Genomic DNA, 19,848 nt, shown 5'->3' on the forward strand with positions numbered 1-19,848 from the left:
ATGGAGCAATAAAGTCTGTGAGGCCAAAATGAAAACTACAGCAAATTCAATCAAATTACAGTTGTATATAAAATCTGGGGGCTACTGGAAAGTAGGAAATAGGTGAATATTTTGGTTTTGTCACGCTTTACACTGTGACTAGCCACTGTCTTTGGATCTATACCGTATCTGTAACAGAGACCATCTGTTCATGTGGATTGCTCAGCATTCAATAACTATTGAAAGCTCTTATAAGCAGACAGCTGGGGGCCTCTAAGAAACCAGTGTGTCTTTATGCACATCTCCCTGTGGACAGGGGCATATCCTGTAATGAGTCCAAGTTAATAATTTTTCCTGGAACTCTGACAAACAACCAGAGATTAAATGTGTATGGAAGAATTAGCTGTTCTGGCTCAAAAAGCTGAGTTTTCAAAGTCTTGGTGTGCAGAAGGGGTAGGGTTCTTCATCTATCTTCTCCTTTTCTAATGAGCAGCTTTAGTTGAGATGTTTCTAGGAAAGCAGCTTTCGAATGCACTGACTTTTTAGGACTAGATCAGGCCTTTTAGCACAGAGATGTAGCGCAGAACTACTAGAGTAGCAGCACTTCTGATTTCTCCTGCTATTTCACTCACACATCACGGCTCTATTGCTATGGTCCTGCGGAGGATATGCTACTATTATTTTCCTTTCCCAGAGTATTGTCATGTCCTGTGCACAACCATTATCTGTGTAATATGGCCCCTACAGTTTAGAAATGATGTCTTTATGAAAAATTGGTTGAATACCTCCATTAAGGTTGAGAAATCTTATTAAACTTCTGATGTTAACAACTTGGTCATAGGAATACAAGATGCAAGTTACAATGACAAAATTGTCTGGGTAACATAATGCGTATGAGTGTAGATGATTATAGGACTTGTACAAAAGGGGATTTGTTGCTAGCTCTTTTTTCTTTGTACTTTATACTAATAGTTAATACCTCTGTTTTACTGGGTTGAGATACAGAATCTTCTTGGCATTAGCAGGTACTTCTTGGTTTATGAGTTGAGTTTTCAGTGATCAGTGATGTGAAGTTCCTTCCCGTTTTTGTTGACTGGGGGATGTTATTTGAATATTAAATAAAACATTGCTTACTCTCATAACACAGATAATAATATCTGAAAAGATTATTATCCCTGAAGATAGGACCATCTCCGTGCAACAGTAACTAACTTGAGCCTGTATCCGAAAAGACACAAAGCAACCAAGACATGTAAGCATTATGCTGATCTCCTGTTCTTGTGTCATGTCTCCTGTTGTCGTCTTAGTGCACATTTTCTGTTGTTTTCATCATTGTCCTAATTAAATTATAAATTCTATCATAAACTCTTTTAAAGTTTTCCCAAATAAAATTAGCTGAAAGGAGACTGTGGAGTTTTGTTACTTAAACCAATGAAATATTATCCTTACCATATTTTACTACTGGAAATTGAAAAATGAAGATGTGGTAGGGAATATATAGAGGAGTGGGAATTTGCCCTTGAATTTCAATCAATGTGGGGCTGAGAAATCTTTTTAAAATAAACTTTTCTTAAGTGATGACCTTCAAACCTTGGATTCTTAGTGTTAGCAGATCATTTATATAGCCAGGCAGTAAAAATGGTTGGGCATCATTGTATTTCAGTGACATGGGAACTGCACAGAACTTATTCCATCGATAAAATCAGAATTACTGCCATGTGTAAGTGACAGTCTGAGTTCACATGTATCAGATCCATGGCATTAAAAGAAATAATTTTGTCTGGAATTGGAGCTGATGAAGCAGAGGAACCCTAAATAACATTTCAGAACTATTCTGCCCAGATTCCTTTGATGCATGGGCATTTTCAGCTGTTTACCTTTAGATTAAAAATAGTAGTAGTATTCTCCTCAGAGGTCAACACTAAATACTTGAATAATCCTCACAGATGCTCGTAATTTAAGTAAAGGAGATACTGCCATTCCTACAAAATAAACAACGTAGGATAGAAATAAAAACTCTTTCAAAGATATTCAAGTGTAAACACAGATTCTTGTACGAAGTATGTGGAGCACTCATTGTCATATTATGAAGGCACAGAAATGGAAAAAGTCATTGTAAATTACAGGGGAAAGGGAAGTTGGCAAGTTTGTCATTTAACAGTCTTGAGGATAAATGATGTAAATTGTGAGTGAGTTAGGAATGAAAGGGTGGTAACAGAAATGGACTAGTCCAAGAGTAGAAAGGGAGGACAAAAGAGGCCTAAAAGCTAAGGCAGCTTTCTTCAGATTCTCAGAGCTTTCTTCAGAGCTCTCTTCAGATTCAAGTCAAAGACTATCTCTGAGATTTCTAACAGATGTATGAATAGACTCAAACAGCAACAACAAAAACAAACAAAAAATAACCAACAACCTCATTAGTAAAATAGAAGACAAGATGCAAATCCAGTGACCAAAGTGGAAGTCATAGAAATGAAGTAAGAAACCAAAAGGTAACATCAGATGGTAGTTCAAGCATTTTAACAGAAAAGGGGATGTGGCACGTAGGAGTTCAGCCAATGGAACAGAAAAGGAGACATAGCAAATTCCTCTCTATCTTGAATCTTTAAATCAAGATGTAATACGCTCGTTTGTTCAGTTTCTTGACTGTGGGTCCTGCCCCTCCTACCCCTCCCCCACTGTCAGAGAATGCAATCAGGGAGTTGTGAAGCGTGGAAAATTTACTGCACTTTTTCCTTCTCTTTGCACAATCTTACTCTTCAAGGTCAAGTAACTTTCTCCAACTCCTTAAAGCTCTCCCAGATTATATAGATTTACAGTCATCAATAATTCTTAAGCTATTTTATAATAAATCATGAAAATCTAACTTAAATGGGAAACTTCAACCTACGGTAATGGAAAAGGGCTCATCTAGTTCTGGTCTGTATATTTAGTGACAGAACAATGAAAAAACGCCTCATTAGACAGATTAGTTGATAAAAGTATGTGCTGTTACTAGCTGTGACGGTATGTTTCAGTAACTATTTGTAATGAAGCATGGAAGTATTTTCATGAGGGATAAAAATTTAATGTTCAGTTAGGAATGCATTTTGTACTTGGCTGTTTCTGTAACACGTTATTATTTTTACCTTGGGTGAATTCTGAGTACTGCATTTCCTGCTTCTGTTTTCATTTCTGCTTTTGACAGAAAATTGTATTTCCTGTGATTATCAGATTATTTATGTGTTAGGATAACTGCTACGAGATATGGTTTAGCTGCTATGAGGTTTGGTTTAGTAGCTTAGTGGGTAGTAATGGTGATAGGAGGACGGCTGGACTAGATGATCTTGTAGGTCCTTTCCAACCTTGTGATTCTATGACTCTATGATTCAATGATTCTATACTGACACTGAAGCAATACTCAAGATAGTGATCCAGATCCACTTAGAGATACTAGTAGTTTACCCGAAAAACTCGTAAATTCACCTATGTATAAATATGCATGATATAGCCTTAACTTGTATTAATAGTAACTAAATGTAACAAACTTCATAAAAATAGTTTTAATACTGTATTTTAATCCAGACAGTGACAACTTACAATTACACTGTGTATCCCGGGAGATTGTTTATTACAAGTTCACTGATGTCTTTGTATTGAGAAGGAGCTTGTAGGTCTCCCAGAACATCATCATAATCTTTGCATGACCTACTGTTTTCCACATCACTAAGTTCAAGATCAGACAAGTTACATGGTAAGTAGGAGCACACTTTAGTTACTGACTGACATTTTTCTGCAGAGGTCTGTCCTTTTCCTGTATTCAGATCAGTATCAGAGCTAACTTGTTCACTTTTCAGTATAGATGCTTGTTTAATATGCTGATCAACTCTGTTCTCTTCGTTATCGACCTGGTGGGCTTCCTGCTCTTCATCTAATAATCCTGCCCAGAGAGAGGTGTCATTAAGTAAATCAACAGATTCACCACCAGTTCCTTTGCTGTTTTTCAAGCCATGGTCTCTCTTCAAAGAAGAGACGGGTGATGAAGATGAATGCACTGGCAGAAGATCTGACATACTTTCAGCTCTTTCACTTGCTTTTGAAGATCTGGACCTGCTGGATTTCACCTCTGTATCTGACCAAGGACGATTTGGGCTTTCAAGCCAGAGAGGTTCAGGACTGCTGTCAAGAGCGTCCAAGTCTCTGTCTGTACACTCAGCACTGGTGAAATCTTCTGAATAAACTATGTTGTCAGGACTTGCAACAAAATCATCAGAGTAAATGAATTCAGAGCTTTTTTCAGCAGTCCTGCTGGGGCTTCGTTTCTGATCACTTGCAACAGAGGTATTATCGTGCTCCATGATTTTATGATGGATTAAGTGTATTGCTTCCTCATTATCATTACTTCCCTTCACATTAGCATCTGATGCGAAAGCTGCTGGGAGCTGAACTTTCAAGTCTTTTTCTTTGTGAGTAGACTTTAATATAGTTTTCTCCAATAAGGAGGCTGCTGTTGCTTTGCACGGATGTTCTTTGCTTGCAAACCCGTTGTTCCTCAACGGACTTTCAGCAGCCTGCTTCTGTAGGTCAGGGCAAACATCTGTACTGGAAAAGTACTCTTTGAGAACACTGTTTAGTAATGAAGTCTCATCAGTTTCATCAACCTGACCGTTCTGCTTTGAACTGTCTCCCTTGCTACACTGCCTGTGAGAAACCACACACTGCTCTCCAGCATTTTTGAGCAGCTTTCTTTTGGATAATGGGCTTTGCACCTTTAACATCTCCACTTGCTTTTTTCTGTACTGTTCTCTCTTTTCAAGCCGTATCAGCTTATCAGGATTGGTTTGCTTCAGCCGTAGCCTCAGTGTATTTGTCAGCCCATACAACAGTTTCCTTCTGGGAGGTGTGTTTTCTTTAGTTTTGCAGTTTCTCTCAGATTCTCTCTCTCTGTGGGGTGCAGCTTTCTTAGATCTTTTCCCAGCCTGAGAAGACCCTGGTGAGGTAGTCTGCTGCTGGCCTTGCTTGAATTGAGAGCTGGTAGCTTCGCTGTTCCTGCTTGGCCTCACTGGCACCTCTGCAGGCTTGAGGGCAGGGGAATGGCTGGATGGCTGTGGACGAGTGCCACAGTCCCCTGGGGCCTGGTAGAGCCAGGCAAGATGGGGATGGACAGCAGCAGGTGTAGCAGAGCGGGTGAGCACTGACAGCTCTGCCAGCAAGGCACTGAGCAGTGGCAACTGTGCCAGGGTACTGTAGAGCTGCTGGGGGCTGCTGGGGTGTAGCAAGGAGGGCCCTGCAGTGGGGCGTGGGGGGCTCTGGACATTGCTTTGCTCTTGCGGGTTTTGTACCACAACATGTTCCCAGCACCCCATGGCTGCTGCTGGTGGCAAACGAGGCTCAGCCGGCTCACGGCTGTAATACAGCACGGGAGGGCAGATGACGTTGCCGTCCTCCTCGCCTCGCTCTTCTTCCTCATCTGCCTCCTCCTCTTCGTCCTCCGGCGCAGGAGAGGCGCGGGGTGGCGTGGCGGGGCCCGACTGCTCCCCGGCCTCCAGGCTGCTGAGGCGGAAGCCCAGCACCAGCTCCCCGACCGCGCGGCCCGCTGCGTCTCTTAGCGGGAAGCGGCCGCGGCGGCCCCAGCGAACAGGCTCCTCGGGCCGCTGCAGCACCTCGGCGGCGTCGGGGGCCAGCGAGATGCTGCAGCTGCCGAGGAGGCGGGGGGGCTCCGGAGCGGGCCCGACGGGCTGCGCCAGCAGCAGGGCGCGGAGCGGCTGGCGGCGGAGCGCGGCGCACAGGGAGCCGCGGAGCCAGCGGAAGAGGCAGCGCTTGCCGCGGCCGAAGGGGAAGGCCCGGCCGGGCCGGAGCGGCGGGGCGGAGGCGGCGGGGCGCAGCAGAAGGGTAGGGAAGCCGAGGAGGCGCAGCGCCACGGCCGGACGCAGCGCGGGGCCCGGGGTCGCCACCCGCACCGCCTCCACCAGCACCTCCAGCGCGAACAGCCCCTCCTCGCCGCCTGCCGCCGACATGACAGCACCGCGCGCCCTTCGCGCGAGAGTCTCCTGGGATTTAAGCGCAGCTCTCGCGAGAGAACCGCGGCCAGTGCCCCCGAACCCCGTGGAGGCCCTTTGGCCGTCGTCTCGGCAACGCGTCTTTGCAAAGGACGCTGGGAGCTGTAGGCCGGGCCAGACTCTTTTCCGTGATGGTCTCTGTGGTCTCCCACATCCTCCAAAGCTACGCAGAGATAGCGCGAGGGCGGTCAGCCCTCGACTCCGCCGGTGGGGAGATGAGCGCTGCTCCGAGGCCTCCCGTGTCCTAGTGGGGGCTTGGACATGCATTTTTAAATTGGTATTTTTTCTCCCAGCTCCACGTACGCAAGGAGCTGTGTTGGGCCGCTTGAGTAAAGCCAGATGGCATAGGGGAACTGCATCTCTTATCTCCCGTGTGGGGAAGGGTCTGCTCCCCACGTGGACCGCCTTTCCCTTAAATCAGACTCACCACAGGCACAAGAAATACTTGCCTAGCTGGGAAGAGAATTATTCTGTTCAATCAGCAATTGTGCTCAAAAAATGTAGCCTAATGTTCAATTAAGGTCACGGTGTGCCCTCACCATTCACCAGCTGGAGGGTACCTGAAAGAAAAAACAGACTGCTCTCCCTTTATTCATTTTATTCTCTCCTTTTCCCCCCCACTTTCCTAACTTCTACCAACTCACACGTGCTTTTTAGAAAAGCAAGAAACAGAGAGGAATGAACACGGAACTCTTCACTGTTTGTCAGTTCCCTTGGTCATTGTTATTTAAAGGATGTCTTTCTTTAGCTGTTGTGAGAAAACAGTTTAGGAGTTGACCTGAATTATGGCCAGGGCTTCAGTAGTAAATAATTAAGTTCTTTGTAATTTCTCTCCTGCCTGTATTCTCAGCACTAAGTCTAAGGACTAAGGCAAGTCATTTGCCATCAACACTGCTAGTGTTCAGGTATTCCCATTGTACTGGCATTGTGGCAGATGAAACAAATGGCCAGCCCGTGTCCATGGCACATTTGTCTCCTGTCATCAGTTGTCTGTTTTCCTTCTGTTTCCTTTTCCTCCAGTTCTTTCCTCCCATCCCAGGAGGGCTTGACAGTTTAATTGCCATTCTCTGTAAAGAGAGGACAACAAAAGACCACAGATACGCTGAGGGCAATAGGCGTGTTTAGCACTGGTCAAACAGCTGCTCAGCAGTTCCGTGTGAATCTGACAGTCAGCCTTACTCCTGCATTTCATTCTGCACATGCAATTTAAATAAAATTACTGAATACTTGTGAAAACTTTAGGTGTGCATAAGTGGTGTCAGTTAGTAACAGAACAAGTACTCAAACAGAAAGGTATAGATTTCAAGTTTGTTCCCACTGATGTGTTCTATTAACTCAGTGCTCTGATCACAAGAGCACATTTCAAAATAAACAGAAAACTACATTTCAGTGTTGCAAGACAGAGAAAAAAAAAGAAGTCATTTATTTTCCCAATAGTCCTGGGGTTTGGTACTCACCATTGTAAGGAGACTTGTGATAACACACTTTTAGATTGCATGTCACAGAGGAGCTCTTTAGGGACTGAGCATGCTTCAGAGAAGCAGGATTATAGAATCAAATTTCATTACCTGCTACTGCCCTAAGGACAGCAGGTACCTGTTATGATCTACCTCAGTTATATTCAGTAAACTTTTTTGAATAGCTCTCTTTCTTTTCAGCGCAATCTCTCAGACTACACATCAATTTGTCTGTGTTTTTGAATGTCTGGAAGAGTGAGAAATTTTGCTGAGTTGGTAAAGTCTTCCAGTGACCTTATTTGGATTTTTGAAGTACTAACGTTTCCTCTCAAAAAATTCCAACCCAGGTAATTGGTATCATTAGCATCAGCTCAGCAACTTTTGTTCAAATCTTTTGAATGCCCTGAAATACCTCTGCTTTGCCCTTAACTTTTGTGAGATTTCAGACGTATTGATCTTGTTGCACAGAGAGAGGTCTCTCTGTACAGTTGTATGCCTGTTTATGGGTTAAGAAATATGGCCATTAAAAGAAATACTTGAGAAAACATGGATTATGCTTAATCTACAATGACAGTACCCATTCTGGTGTCATTTCTAAAGACTGCACTTGTTACAGATCAAATGCCAGAGTAAAGAGCTGTTGTTCACTTGGATGTAAAACGGCTCTTCTCTATGCAAAGTCTGTAGGGCTACACTTGGAATTTGTGCAAATATTTAGCCTGGTGGCACTCTGATTCAGAAAGGGGTCAGACAGTCTGCTGGAATATTCAGCTGCAATGTAATAGCAGTTCTTAAAATACTCCAACTTAAAATACCGCACAGAGAAGATTTATTCAGTCTTTTCTCAGTTGTCTGTTGAGTCAGCCACTTGTCAAAGGGCGATAAACAGGAAGAAATTCAGGAGTAAGGGTGCAGCTTTTGATAACTCTTTTAGTTTTTGCTCAGAAAGCTATGAAAAATGAAGAAGTATAAACTACATAAGCATTTTTTTTTCCTCAGAAATGCTTGAATTTCTCTCTTGAATAATTTAGAAAACGTTTCCAAAAGGAGTAAAGTTAGATGGAAATGTTAAACCTATTCAGAAATTGCTATTTGTATGTGTTTCCATATATTTTGCAGAGTTTGCAGGGATTTTTCTGTTTCCCACATCCAAATTCTACTTCATGCTGCTTAATTTTGTGCTGACTCAGATCTGATGCTGTATAGAGCAGTCTAGGAAGGGCCGTAATGGTATTATCAGGACAAATGCTTTACCATATCTACTTAAAATGGAGGATATTGGGATCTCTCTCCAGTTCCCAGGGTGTATTCTCCTGTCCATAAAATATCCCTCATATTGAGTGGCCAGAAAAGCTGGTACAAAGCCTATTTAGGTGTACAGCTCCGAACCACCTCCCTTATGTTGCTACCCTAGAGATGCTTGTTGACTACTCTTACTTCAGTTTGATAGCTCTCATGTTTATTTTTATGCTCTACTATCTCTAGCAGGCTTTGGGAAGTGTTTAAGTAAACATTATTGGCTTAGTCATGTGGCCCTTCTCCATTTGGCAAACACCAGTTTGTTTCCCATCTCTTTAAAGATTTCACTGCTGCCCTTCATGTTTTACTTTCCCAGAGTGGTGAGAGTTAAAGCTCATGGCTTAGTTACTTCTGCAAAGTCAGCAGGGGAGGCACGCCGGATTGTTTTCTCATTACATTGGGGCTGGGAGAATGGTTGGCCTTTAAGGCATGTGTGAATCTGTGGCTTTCACAGCCAACTTGGAAATGCAGCCCGTACCAACTCGCCTTCTGGTTCCAAATCTCTTCAACTATTAATGGGACTGTGGCAAAACACAGCTTCTCCTTCTGTACTGAGAAGTCTTCAGCATCTTTCTTGGCTTTGGGCAAACTCAGTCTAAGCAAATAATTGGAGAAAACATCCAAAAATCTGGCAAGTACTTGAGGGAGAATGACGCTGTGAGAGCCCAGAGGAAGCAGGATGTCACAAATACAGGAGCGTAGATAACTATATTGAACATGACAATGAGACATATCCATAAGGGTCATTCCTGAGGTGATTTCCTTTATTTAAACAAAGGTCTTATTAAAGCCAATAGGCATTTTGCTTAAAACCAAACAACAGCGAAGAATCAACCTTAGGATTCAGGCCATTGAATATTCCTTGCATAATGCCCAGCAATGTACAAAACAAATTTACTTAAATAACTGGTGTCATTAGCACATGCAGTCTTTGCCATGAGCCTTTCCACTTATTTGTTATAAAACATGAACATCATAGACCCACTTGGTACTAATCAAAGCCCTCTGGGTTCACATGCCGTCATTCAACACTAATTAATGTATCATAGTTTACATTATGTTTTTCCCCATCCAATAGCTGTGAAGCTCTTGGAAAGTTCTCAAAGAGATTGGTTTATTTTATTTGGCATATATATGACAGCCCATACCTGTCACACGCATATGTGTTGAATGATGACAGGATTCCAGGTGCTTGGCCATCCAAGGAGGACCACTTAATCATGACTGTACAGCTGTGTGTGCATGTGTTTGTGAAGCAGGAAAAGTCTGTACCGAAACTTTTCTTCAAGGTATGGGTACCTTTACAATTCGTGTAGTAATTGTACAGCAGGGTAAGTCCTCAGCCCCTCTCCTGGTTTAGAGTTCTCTCCGTAGGCAATGATTTTTCAGGCTCATCATCTCCTACAAAGCTACATTTATAGCACGTTTACAGCACTCTTCTGGCTCAAGCTGGGAACCACTAGGGGCAAATTGCAGTTCAGATATCTGACAGAGCCTCTGACAGTGAAAGCTCTTGTGAGCTTCAGGATGGTTTCTAAAGTCAATTCAAAAGTGAGATGAGATTTCATTAGAATAAAAAATTGGAGACGTCTGTAAATATTTGAGTAGGAAACAGTACTGTGTGCACTGTACCATCACACTGATGACACTCATTGTTTAATCTGCCATAATTATCATTGTAAAGTATGTTTTCTTTTTAAGGATTTACAATACAGCTGTTCTGTTTACTGCACATTCTCAACCTCTAAGCTGTTTTTCTTTTCCCTTTAAAATAAAATTAATGTAAATTTGTCTGTTTTGGGTGCTCTTCTGAGAGAGCAAAAGAATAAGAGCCAAGGATGTTGTTACAGCTGAGCTGCAGAGCTGGACCATATCCCCCTCTCTGTTTGTGCATGAGGGCTGAGTGATACCCAAGGGCTTGTGCCTGCTAGGAAGGGGACAGGAATATCCCATCCTACTTAGTGACTGGGAGGTATGAAGCTGCTTGTGGAGGTGGTAACAAGAGGAACCAATTACCTCTGTATTCTTCACATCCCTTCCTGTTTTCCAAGGAGACGTGCTGGCAAACGCCAGATATTAGAGGTGGATCTCTAATGAACATCTGTCCCTGGCTTGCTTGGCAGTGGGATTTCAGCTCTAAATATAAGGTCATTTCCTTGGCTAACAGCTTTGGTTCAGGGATCTCAACTGGCTCTATCCATTCAAGCTTCTGTCCTTACACTTAGCTAGACCGAAAACAAGGAGTATTTCTCTCTGGTGCCCTACTGATGCCATTAACTTGCTGACCAGTACTGGTAGCTGTGATGTGAAGCTTAAATGTATGTACAGAGCAAAGTCCTGCCCTATTACGTCACTACTGATGAGAGAGAAAGAATAGGGTGTGTTAAACATGGGAATCTAGAGATCTTCCTTCAGCTTCCTCTTTTGCCATGCACTTTCTTGGGGAGATCTCATTTCTCTGTGCCTGAGTTCCTCTTACAAAACCATATAAAATATCAGTGTTCCACAAGTCTGCTGAGTGGCCATTAGGATTGATTTGCTCACTCCTGATTCAGAGAGTTGCAGCCCCATGGTGGGGCTACCAGCCATTTGCAGGAGATGAAGAGAGGCTGGAAGGGAGCAATTCATTACTGAGAGAACCATCTCACTCCTTCCCTCACTTTAGGAGCGGGTTTTGCGGCACATGGGAAGGAGCTCAGGGAGGATGATGCATGCATGTAGCTCACTGCATTGCCATGCATGCTCCTAGGCTCCAAAAATGTGTCAGCCTGCCTGAGCTAATCATCTCCCTCCCTCCTCAGAGGGCTAGCCCAGGCACAGTTGATGCTGACACAGCTGTCCTGCTAACCAGTTCCTCGGCTGGCCCTGGCTGGGGAATCCCAGGGTGACACTCCACTGCCGAGCATAGCTGTGCATCTAGGAACTTCTGGCAGATAGCAGCGATGCTGGAAAAGTATTTAATTCACCGCTATACAAATAGTCCTGTGGGCTACAGATGGGGAGGAAAAGCTCCTTGTTTCTCTCCTGCTATGCTGTGTAGTCTGTGTGGGCAAAAAAACAAAGTGCTGCCTGTTGCAGTTGCAGGCAAGAGCTGTGCCAGGGCCAAGGCCTGGTCATCCGCACTCCCCCTTGTCTAACTTCACGGGCTTTCTCTGAGCTAATTCTGGGATGTCTGTGGCCCAGTAAGGTCAGCTAAAGCAGCAGTGATTGCCCTGACACATGATTTCCTTGTTTTGCTGATGTGTATTTTAAGCTTATTGCTATTTCAGTGCCGTTTCGTGCACTTCCTATTTGAACTGTTCCTGTCGGAAGCATGCATTGTTTGCAAAGACATGGCATTAATTACTCTGTGAATTATTTGTTGTGTGGGTGCCATGGAAGAAATAGATGGGAACTACACCAAATGGTCTCTAATGAGTTCAATCATCCAAGATCCTGATTTCCATCTCATAAATAATAAACTGTCCTCAATATGCTAATGCAAATTTGCTTTTAAATTGCTTATTTTAATTTTGCAAGGAAAATAATCAAGAAGAAAAAGTTCTAGAAAATGCAGGCTCGCCCTGTTTCTGTGGCAGGGCACTTGGAGGTTGCTGCACCTCATCCTATTCTCATCATTAAGTCCTGACACAGTGATCATGTGACTACGCTGGGAATGGCTTCTGGTCCTGAAGAGTGAGATTCAAAACGTAAGGAATGACAATAGATATGAAGCCTTTGTTCCATCAAGGGAGGCTTCTTAATATAACCTCATACAGTGAGCTGTTTGCCATCTCCTTCTGATGGGATCTCTAGCTTCCATTTCCATTCCTGATCATTTGCTGTGGAGGAGGCCAGAAATGCTGCTCTGACAACAGACCTAGCCTCCGGCAAGGTAATAGTGTGTGCTCAGCACCGCCTCATCTGCTTCATCAAATGCAGCATCTACTGTCTCTTAGAGAAGTCTCATCTGGTTCTGCAGGAGTGGGTGATGGTTTTTCAAAGAGCCTCCTCAGATTTGCTTGTACGAGGCACGAATGTACCAGTAACTGGACTAACGATTTGTCGCTGTGCTAACTATAAATAGAAATGCTTCTGCTCCACGCAGATCATTACGCTCAGAGAGTTTGGTACTGATATAACAGTTAGACTTGCTATCAGTCTGTTCTGAAAACATCCTTTTCATTGTTGTTTGTCTCGGCATTTTATCTTCAGTAAACACATAGCCTGATTTTATGTGAGCCTGTGGTCTCTCTGGGTGGTCTGTAAATCCAGGCTAAACAGTAGCATGTAGCATAGTGTTGCAAAAAGAATGGGGGAAAAAAAAAAGGATTTGTATTTTGGACGTGTATTAGCTGCTCACACATCATTCAGATTTGTTAAGATTCAATAACAGATAAATAGAGGGGAATAGAAGGTTGGGATGGTCCTGCAGGCACATCTTACTGGAAGTACAGTTGTAGGAATTTGATTTCAAGAGACAAACCAGTGAGAAAATCCAAACAGGTTACTCTATTTCCTTCCCTGGAAGGAATGGCAGCTTTTTGAAAACATTAATATCCTCAGTCAGGCATTGCAAATATTAGTTCTCAGTTCCTCCAAGGGATAAAAAAAGATAAAAATAGAAGCCACTCTGAAGCCACCCAAAGGCTGACAAATGCATTCATTCATTTCTTTATAATGACATCTTTCATGAAGGCTTTAACACTGGAAATTCTCTGAGGAGGATTCCTTCCCCCCAATACTTTCTCACTTCTACTGAAAGCTATCTGTACCATTGCGAACAGGCAGGGGGTTAAATACTTTCTGAAAACTCACCTTTGCTTTTGTGGGCTGACAGAAAAAGGTTTTCTACTGTGTGCACCTGGAATGCAGCACCGCAACCTGGAGGGGCACGGCAGTACCTGGCTGTGGTGGGACAGCCTCTTTTTGTCTGATGGCTGTATAGGAAAGCAAGGCTTGTTTGAATGTCTAAAACGGAGAGCATTGTTCTTGATCTCTACACTTCAGTCTTTGTTTGGATATGTTGGCAGATGAACAGTTGCTTGATTTTTCTAATGCTAATGTTAAGAGTCTTCTCAAGGAAAGGAGCAAAGCAAAGTCCAGCACATTGCTTATGTAGCCGCTGGAGTTGAGGGCTTGAGTCTGATATGGTACTGGTATTGCAGGTGGAACTCATCTGACCAACTGGAAACTGAACGCAGAGATGAACTGCACCCCAAAGGGCTTTCTTTCACCTCTCACACTGTAAATGAACCTGGATCCAATGGCTCTACATATCATGTGCTGGTAGTGTTAATTTGCATCCACAAAGCCAGCAGAGCTCTCCCCTGGCAGTCGTTCTGAAGCAGGGGATCAGCCACATAAGGGGCCAAAGGGCAGTACCTAGGTCCTGGAGGCAGTGCCTCTGGGGCTGCAGAAAGGTATGCTACAGACCTGTGCACTGTAGCTCATCTCACCCCAGGATGCTGCACGTTTCTGTGCTTCTTACAACAGTCTGTGCTAAAAGACCAAGTGCCACAACAGTTGTGCCACGGGAGGTGTACAGGACAGCTTGAGGGCACTTTGAAGTCCTTCTGACTAGCAGATTTGCTGAATGATGTTTGCAGTTGCTTCCAGACCACGCAAAGCACTGCAGAGGGAGACACGAAAAGCGACAGCCTCTGATGAACTGGTCTGAAACAGAATTTCTTTCCAATTCCAAATCTGGTGATTGACTCAACCCTAAGCATGCAAACAAGAGCAAACAGCTGATGGACGCCTAAACCTCGGGGAGCACTGAGGTATCATCAGGGAGTTCTCTGTTACCATATTTACACCCCAAACTGCCCCAGCATGAAGTAAAATACTCTATGAAAAAAGACTGAGGGGGTAGGGGAAAAGAATATTATTCAAGAAAAATATCAGCCCTGGGAAAAATAATCTTAATTGTTCAACTGTACTGGACTAATTCTATAGTGTCCAATGTACATAACTCCAGAGGAGGGTTATTTCTTCTTTTACAAACAAAGGCTGTGCTCTGTAATGTACTGCTGCTTGGCACAGTCTCTAGTTGTGCAAAAGGCAGATCTTTAAACAATGTGCTGTGATCTTATCTGATCTGCAAGCTGGAGAATGTATCATCAGTATAATTGACGGCAGGGTATTTGCATAGCTGTGGTGAGGTTTGCTGGAAACTGCTTGGAAATCTCACAGGCAAGAAGGAGACACTATTAGCTGGAATAAGTGAGGCTGTCAGCTCAGCAACGCCTGCGTGTCCTTTTCAGAATAGGAAAGCACAGAGTTTGAAGATACTCAAAGCCAGCTGAGAGAAAGCGTGCTGGTCATGGCCTTTGGTCACTACTGTACTGGGTCGCATTGTGGAGTGACTCCATTGCTGGTATCTGGGGGCCTGGAGGAGCTGCTGGTCTGAAGTCATCAGTAGGCGAGAGGTGGCATTCTGCCCTCACAAACAAGATTAATTGGTTCCTCTGCTGGTATACTTGAAAGAAGCTGCAAATGAGTGGATGTTGCCAGCACTTCTCAAGAGACTGAGCTACATTATCACAGTAGACTCTTCTGATGGAAAAATTTGCGCCATTGAGAGGTACTCCCCCTGGATCAGGGCTGACATGCATATTAGTATAATTTGGGCACCAAGTGCAGCTAGTGGTGTTGATGAGTCTACTCCTACTGAGGATAAAAATATACTTTAGTTTCTACAGCAGCAATTCTGGCCGCTTTCACATATTCTTTGTTTGCTTGAAGAAAATAAACCGTGCTGTACTGCCCTGAATAAAAGGCTTCTCTTGAACAGTACAGAGTCGTAGCCCAGCAAGAATATTAGGAAAGTTGGAAACACCAGCTTTGCCCAGACAACTGAAAGCTTTCCTTTATATCATGCCAGTGGTTGCACCTTCTGAAGCCCTGATGCTATAATGGGATGTGTGAAGGCTAGATATAATGGAAAGCTCCAGATCTGCAACTGAAGCTTCCCCTGTGTTAGAAGTACTGTTGGTTATGCTCCACATCTAGCTGCTTTTTAAGTTGCAAAAGATTTCCATTTCTGGTATAACACCCTGTAAAAAAAAAAAAAAAAAGAAAAAGAAAAGAAAAAGCATGCACTGAATCAACTTGTTAAAATTCCTTACAGTTTCCTAGGGTTTTTTCCCTTTATTAGTTAGGAATGGTAGAGGTTGGTTGGGCTTTCTAAAGGGCCTTTTCAGCAAGGATGAAGCATGAATCACACCCCAAATTCTGCCTGCTGGCTGACGGGGTGCCTCTCTGCTGGTGCACAGCCTTGTCGGAGCCCTGGGGAAGCTGTGCATGCGTATGGGCACCAGCTGGATGGGCTGTCCTGCAGGGATGGAGAACAGCTGGGAGATGAAAGAGTGAAAAGCAACAAAGTTCTGCCAGATGCAGAAAGTAAATGAGCAGAAGGAAAAGCAAAGCTATTCATTTTTGCTGACACTTTCTCTGTTGCCATCTTTGGACAAATGCAATATTCAAATTAACCATGTTGTCCTTCCTACTTATCCTTGAATGTACAAGGGCTGCTCTGAAAGTAATGCCTCTTATTTTATGATATTGGTGGTAGGGCAGTAGAGGTTGAATCTCCCCACCGACATTCTGTTACATGTTGTTGCTGGGTGACAAATGGCAGCAGAGGGGCAGTCTGACACAACAGCATCTAACATGGGAGTGGGTATGTAGCACAGGTGTGGAACTGAATTACTCCATGCAGAAAAAATGGCAGCCACTGACATTCATCGACACTTACTGAACATCAGTGGAGACCAAACAGTGGATGTGGGCACAGTGAGGCGGTAGGTGGTGCATTTCAGCCGTGGTGACAGTGACAGTGGGTCACCTTCATAGTACAGATCTTCATGAGTGTGACATGAAGCCTCTTGTTCATAACTGTTGAAAATGCACAGCTGATGATGCTGACTATGTTGAAAAATAGTCTTTTGTAGCTAAGAATTTTCTCTATCCAATAGTGTTATTGTGCTCTTTGTGTCTTTTGTAGTTTCCATAGAAATAAACAGGAATCTTTACTTTCAGAGCAACCTACACATTTGAGTCTTTGCAATTACTGTTATCTTTTGTCATGCTATTAACTTCCAAGAATGGTACAGCAAATCAGAGGTTTCTGCTCAAAGCTGTAAGTCACTCCTTGACAATTTTATGTAGGTGAGACTTTAGGTAGGGCAAGTGAGTTTTGTTTCTTCCCTAGAAGTTCAGAATGTCCTTGCTTGCTCCTAGAGTCCTCCACGGACTGCTAGCTTGATTAAATTGAAGAGCTTGGTTCTGCAGTCTCTGCTCCATGAGGAAGTTCAGGCTCCTTCCTCTGAAAAAGAAACTGCAGCAGGGATGGGGTGAGGCTGGGGAAGGTTTGCTCACTAACACAGCTCTTCGGAGGACTTCGCTGCTTTGCTCCTTGGCCTTTTGTTTCTGCCAAGTTTGTTGATGAGAGCTACAGGAGTAACAATAGAAAAGTAGGTCAGGAGTTGATCTTATATATCTACTTAGAGGGCCAAGAGCACAGTTTGTGCAGAAGAAGAAGAAAAGAGAGAACGGAAAACTAAACAGTACAGTTTTGGGGTGAGGTAGGGTTCATGTGGGAACCATGGTGAGTAATTATACACTTGCTTACAGATTGCTTTCTTACAGTGTCTCGAAAAGTCTTCATTTTCTTCAGCAGGACTTTATTTAGCACTTCTGAATCTCTTATTCTGCAGTTGCTCTGTTAGAAGCAAGACCTGCCTGCCTGCCTGCAGGGGTTTTGACTGTACACTGGGTGAGCAATGTGCTGGCCTCCTGTATACACATTTCAAGTGTGCAGCTGCACCCCTACTGAGATTCAGGGAAAAGCAACAGCAGAAAAACAAGAGCTTTTGCTAGGTGGACGGTTTCCTTTGAAATGTGGTAGGCATGTGAGTTCTTTCAAGGGAAGAATATCAGTGGGAGGAATTTTTAGGTTGGAAAAAACACCATCCCAATGTTGTCTTTGAGAGTGACCTTTCAAAATGCGTCTCAGTTTGGGCAATATACGTTGTGCACCCAGCACACACTCCAGATACACCTCAACTTTTATTCAACTGAACTCTTTGCCATGCTCTTTGATGACAAAATTTCTTGCAAATAGCTGGTATCATGGGTCTTTGCTATTTAGACCTAAAATCCGAGGAGGTCTCTGTAACACACAGTTTAAACCCTGATACACTGAACTGCAATCTGGTTTTAAGCAAAACCTGAGCGCAGCTCTTCCAGCAAATCCACAATTCCAGCTAGCAGCCTGCTGGCTTCCAGCAAGCACTGTCTACATTTGCATGATGTATGTATTTATTCTGCTTTGTACTAGAATCCTTGCTGGTTGTTAAGGGGTTTGCTGTTCATTTCTTTATGAGTGCCTTTAACCTGTTTTTCACTTTTATTTTCCTAGAATACGAATTTTAAAAAGCATGTTAGTGTGCTACACAATTTCAGTGGAAGTCAAAGCCCTTTGGCATATACATTTACTCAGAGAAAATGAGATTGAGAGAGGAAGAGGTCTCATACCAGTGTCATCCTTCCATGTGGAATTTTTCCCCTTGAAAATGATCTTGCGTTTGGGACAGCATCCTGTGGGCCGGACACATTCTGCATTTGGTGATACAAGGCAGCACGTTTTGCCACCCTCAGTCAAACTGAGCACAGCGCTGCTTGCTGCCTGCTGAGCCTCCCCTATCCATAATTAATGAGTCAGTTGATAGGCAATGAACATTTCATAAAGGCCATTTAAACAAATCGGAACAGTGTCTTCCTTGCATCTATCAGTGAGAGACTTTTTCATCTCTCTTCTTCAAATTCTCTCATTTTCCTTTTGAAAGTTGAAAATCTGCCAGGAAAACACAAACAGGAGGCTCTTGTCACCATCATAATGAAGAACTTTAATGGAACACTGTCAGCTTAGACAACTACATCTCTGCTGAAATGTTTTACCTCCTTGTGTTACAGGGACAGCGTTACATTTACTGAGAGATTTGGGAGATTTATTTTTCCTTTTCTACTTTTGCTTCCTCCTTCTGACAGCATTTTTCTCTCTGCCTAGCCTCCAAGTTTCCCTACAGCCCATCCCTAGGCTCCCATCCCATCACAGAGAGGCACACCGCAGTTTTAAGGGCACAGGTGCAGAGCTCCAGTCAATGTGAAGGAGTTACAGGTGTACAGCCATAAAGCTGCTCTGAAATCAGAGTTGGGTTTGTTGTTTTCTTTTAGGTTATCTGAAAATCTTGGCAGCTTTTCTTCTGACAACCCTATATTTATCTGGAAAATAGGTCTGGTGTGGAGAGGTAGTTTTTAGCCCCAGATTCCTCCTCCCACAGCTGTGGGCTAAGGTAGGGCCTGGATGCCTCACTAAAGGCAGAGATATACCCATGAAGGAGCAGGTAAGTCACGTGCTGAGGTGTAAGTAGCCTGTAAGAGTGACAGTGATGGATCAGAGCTGTTTATATTTGGGGCAGTGACCACAGAAGTCCACTATGGAGCAGCTTGGGACTGCTGGCTGTACTTCTGTGATGGAAGAGCCCTTGGTAGCACATGCTGAGTGGCCTTCTGTGGTTGGTAGAATTGATTGGCCTCCTGGAAATCATCCTGCACATTCACTTGTGTGAGAAAGGAAGTACATATTTACTGTCCTGACAAAATGTTTTCTGCTCAGGTGGAGCTGTGAAATGCTCAGGTTTTTGGTTGACCTTTGCCTGAGCTTGAAGCATGGTCACTAAGGTGCCGTTTCCAGACCTCTGGAGGTGCCTGAGCAACCTGCCAGGTGCCCGTGGTTTCTGCTAGCGTGCTGCTGCTGTTGAGCTATTTCTGTTGTCACTTGGCCCCCTCGCAGCGTCCCCAAGGCAGCACTGCCACCTCACCTCAGCTGGGTCACGGCACAGCTGCACCTGCTGCTGGCGGAGCTCTGGCCCATCGCGCTCTGCAGCGCCCAGCAGAGGAAGTCTGCCAGGGGAAATGCAGTATGTAATGCAGCAGGCAGTGAAGAATTTCAGTAATTTATCTCTCAGCACATTATGCTTGATTTTTTTTTTTTTTTTTGCCACGCTTTTCAAATCAAACGTAACACTTTTTGA

The 19,848-nt window shown here is 43.8% G+C and overlaps 2 protein-coding genes across 5 annotated transcripts in view; one reads left to right on the top strand and one right to left on the bottom strand.

The window, feature by feature from the left end:
- The window catches only part of SIPA1L2 (signal induced proliferation associated 1 like 2), a 264,070-nt gene that overhangs the window by 48,845 nt on the left and 195,377 nt on the right, over positions 1 to 19,848 (top strand). The window lies entirely within an intron of this gene.
- Positions 3,504 to 8,006, bottom strand: MAP10 (microtubule associated protein 10). Its single transcript, XM_040698294.2, has one exon. It carries the CDS (start codon positions 6,279 to 6,281, stop codon positions 3,558 to 3,560), a length of 2,724 nt encoding a protein of 907 aa, XP_040554228.1. The 5' UTR covers positions 6,282 to 8,006; the 3' UTR covers positions 3,504 to 3,557.

Source organism: Gallus gallus, chromosome 3 (genome assembly GCF_016699485.2).
Source record: "Gallus gallus isolate bGalGal1 chromosome 3, bGalGal1.mat.broiler.GRCg7b, whole genome shotgun sequence".
Classification (NCBI taxonomy): Eukaryota; Metazoa; Chordata; class Aves; order Galliformes; family Phasianidae; genus Gallus; species Gallus gallus.

Bases quoted from the DNA above. Each gene is read 5' to 3' on its own strand.
- MAP10 (XM_040698294.2), bottom strand. From the start codon at position 6,281: ATGCATGTCCAAGCCCCCACTAGGACACGGGAGGCCTCGGAGCAGCGC.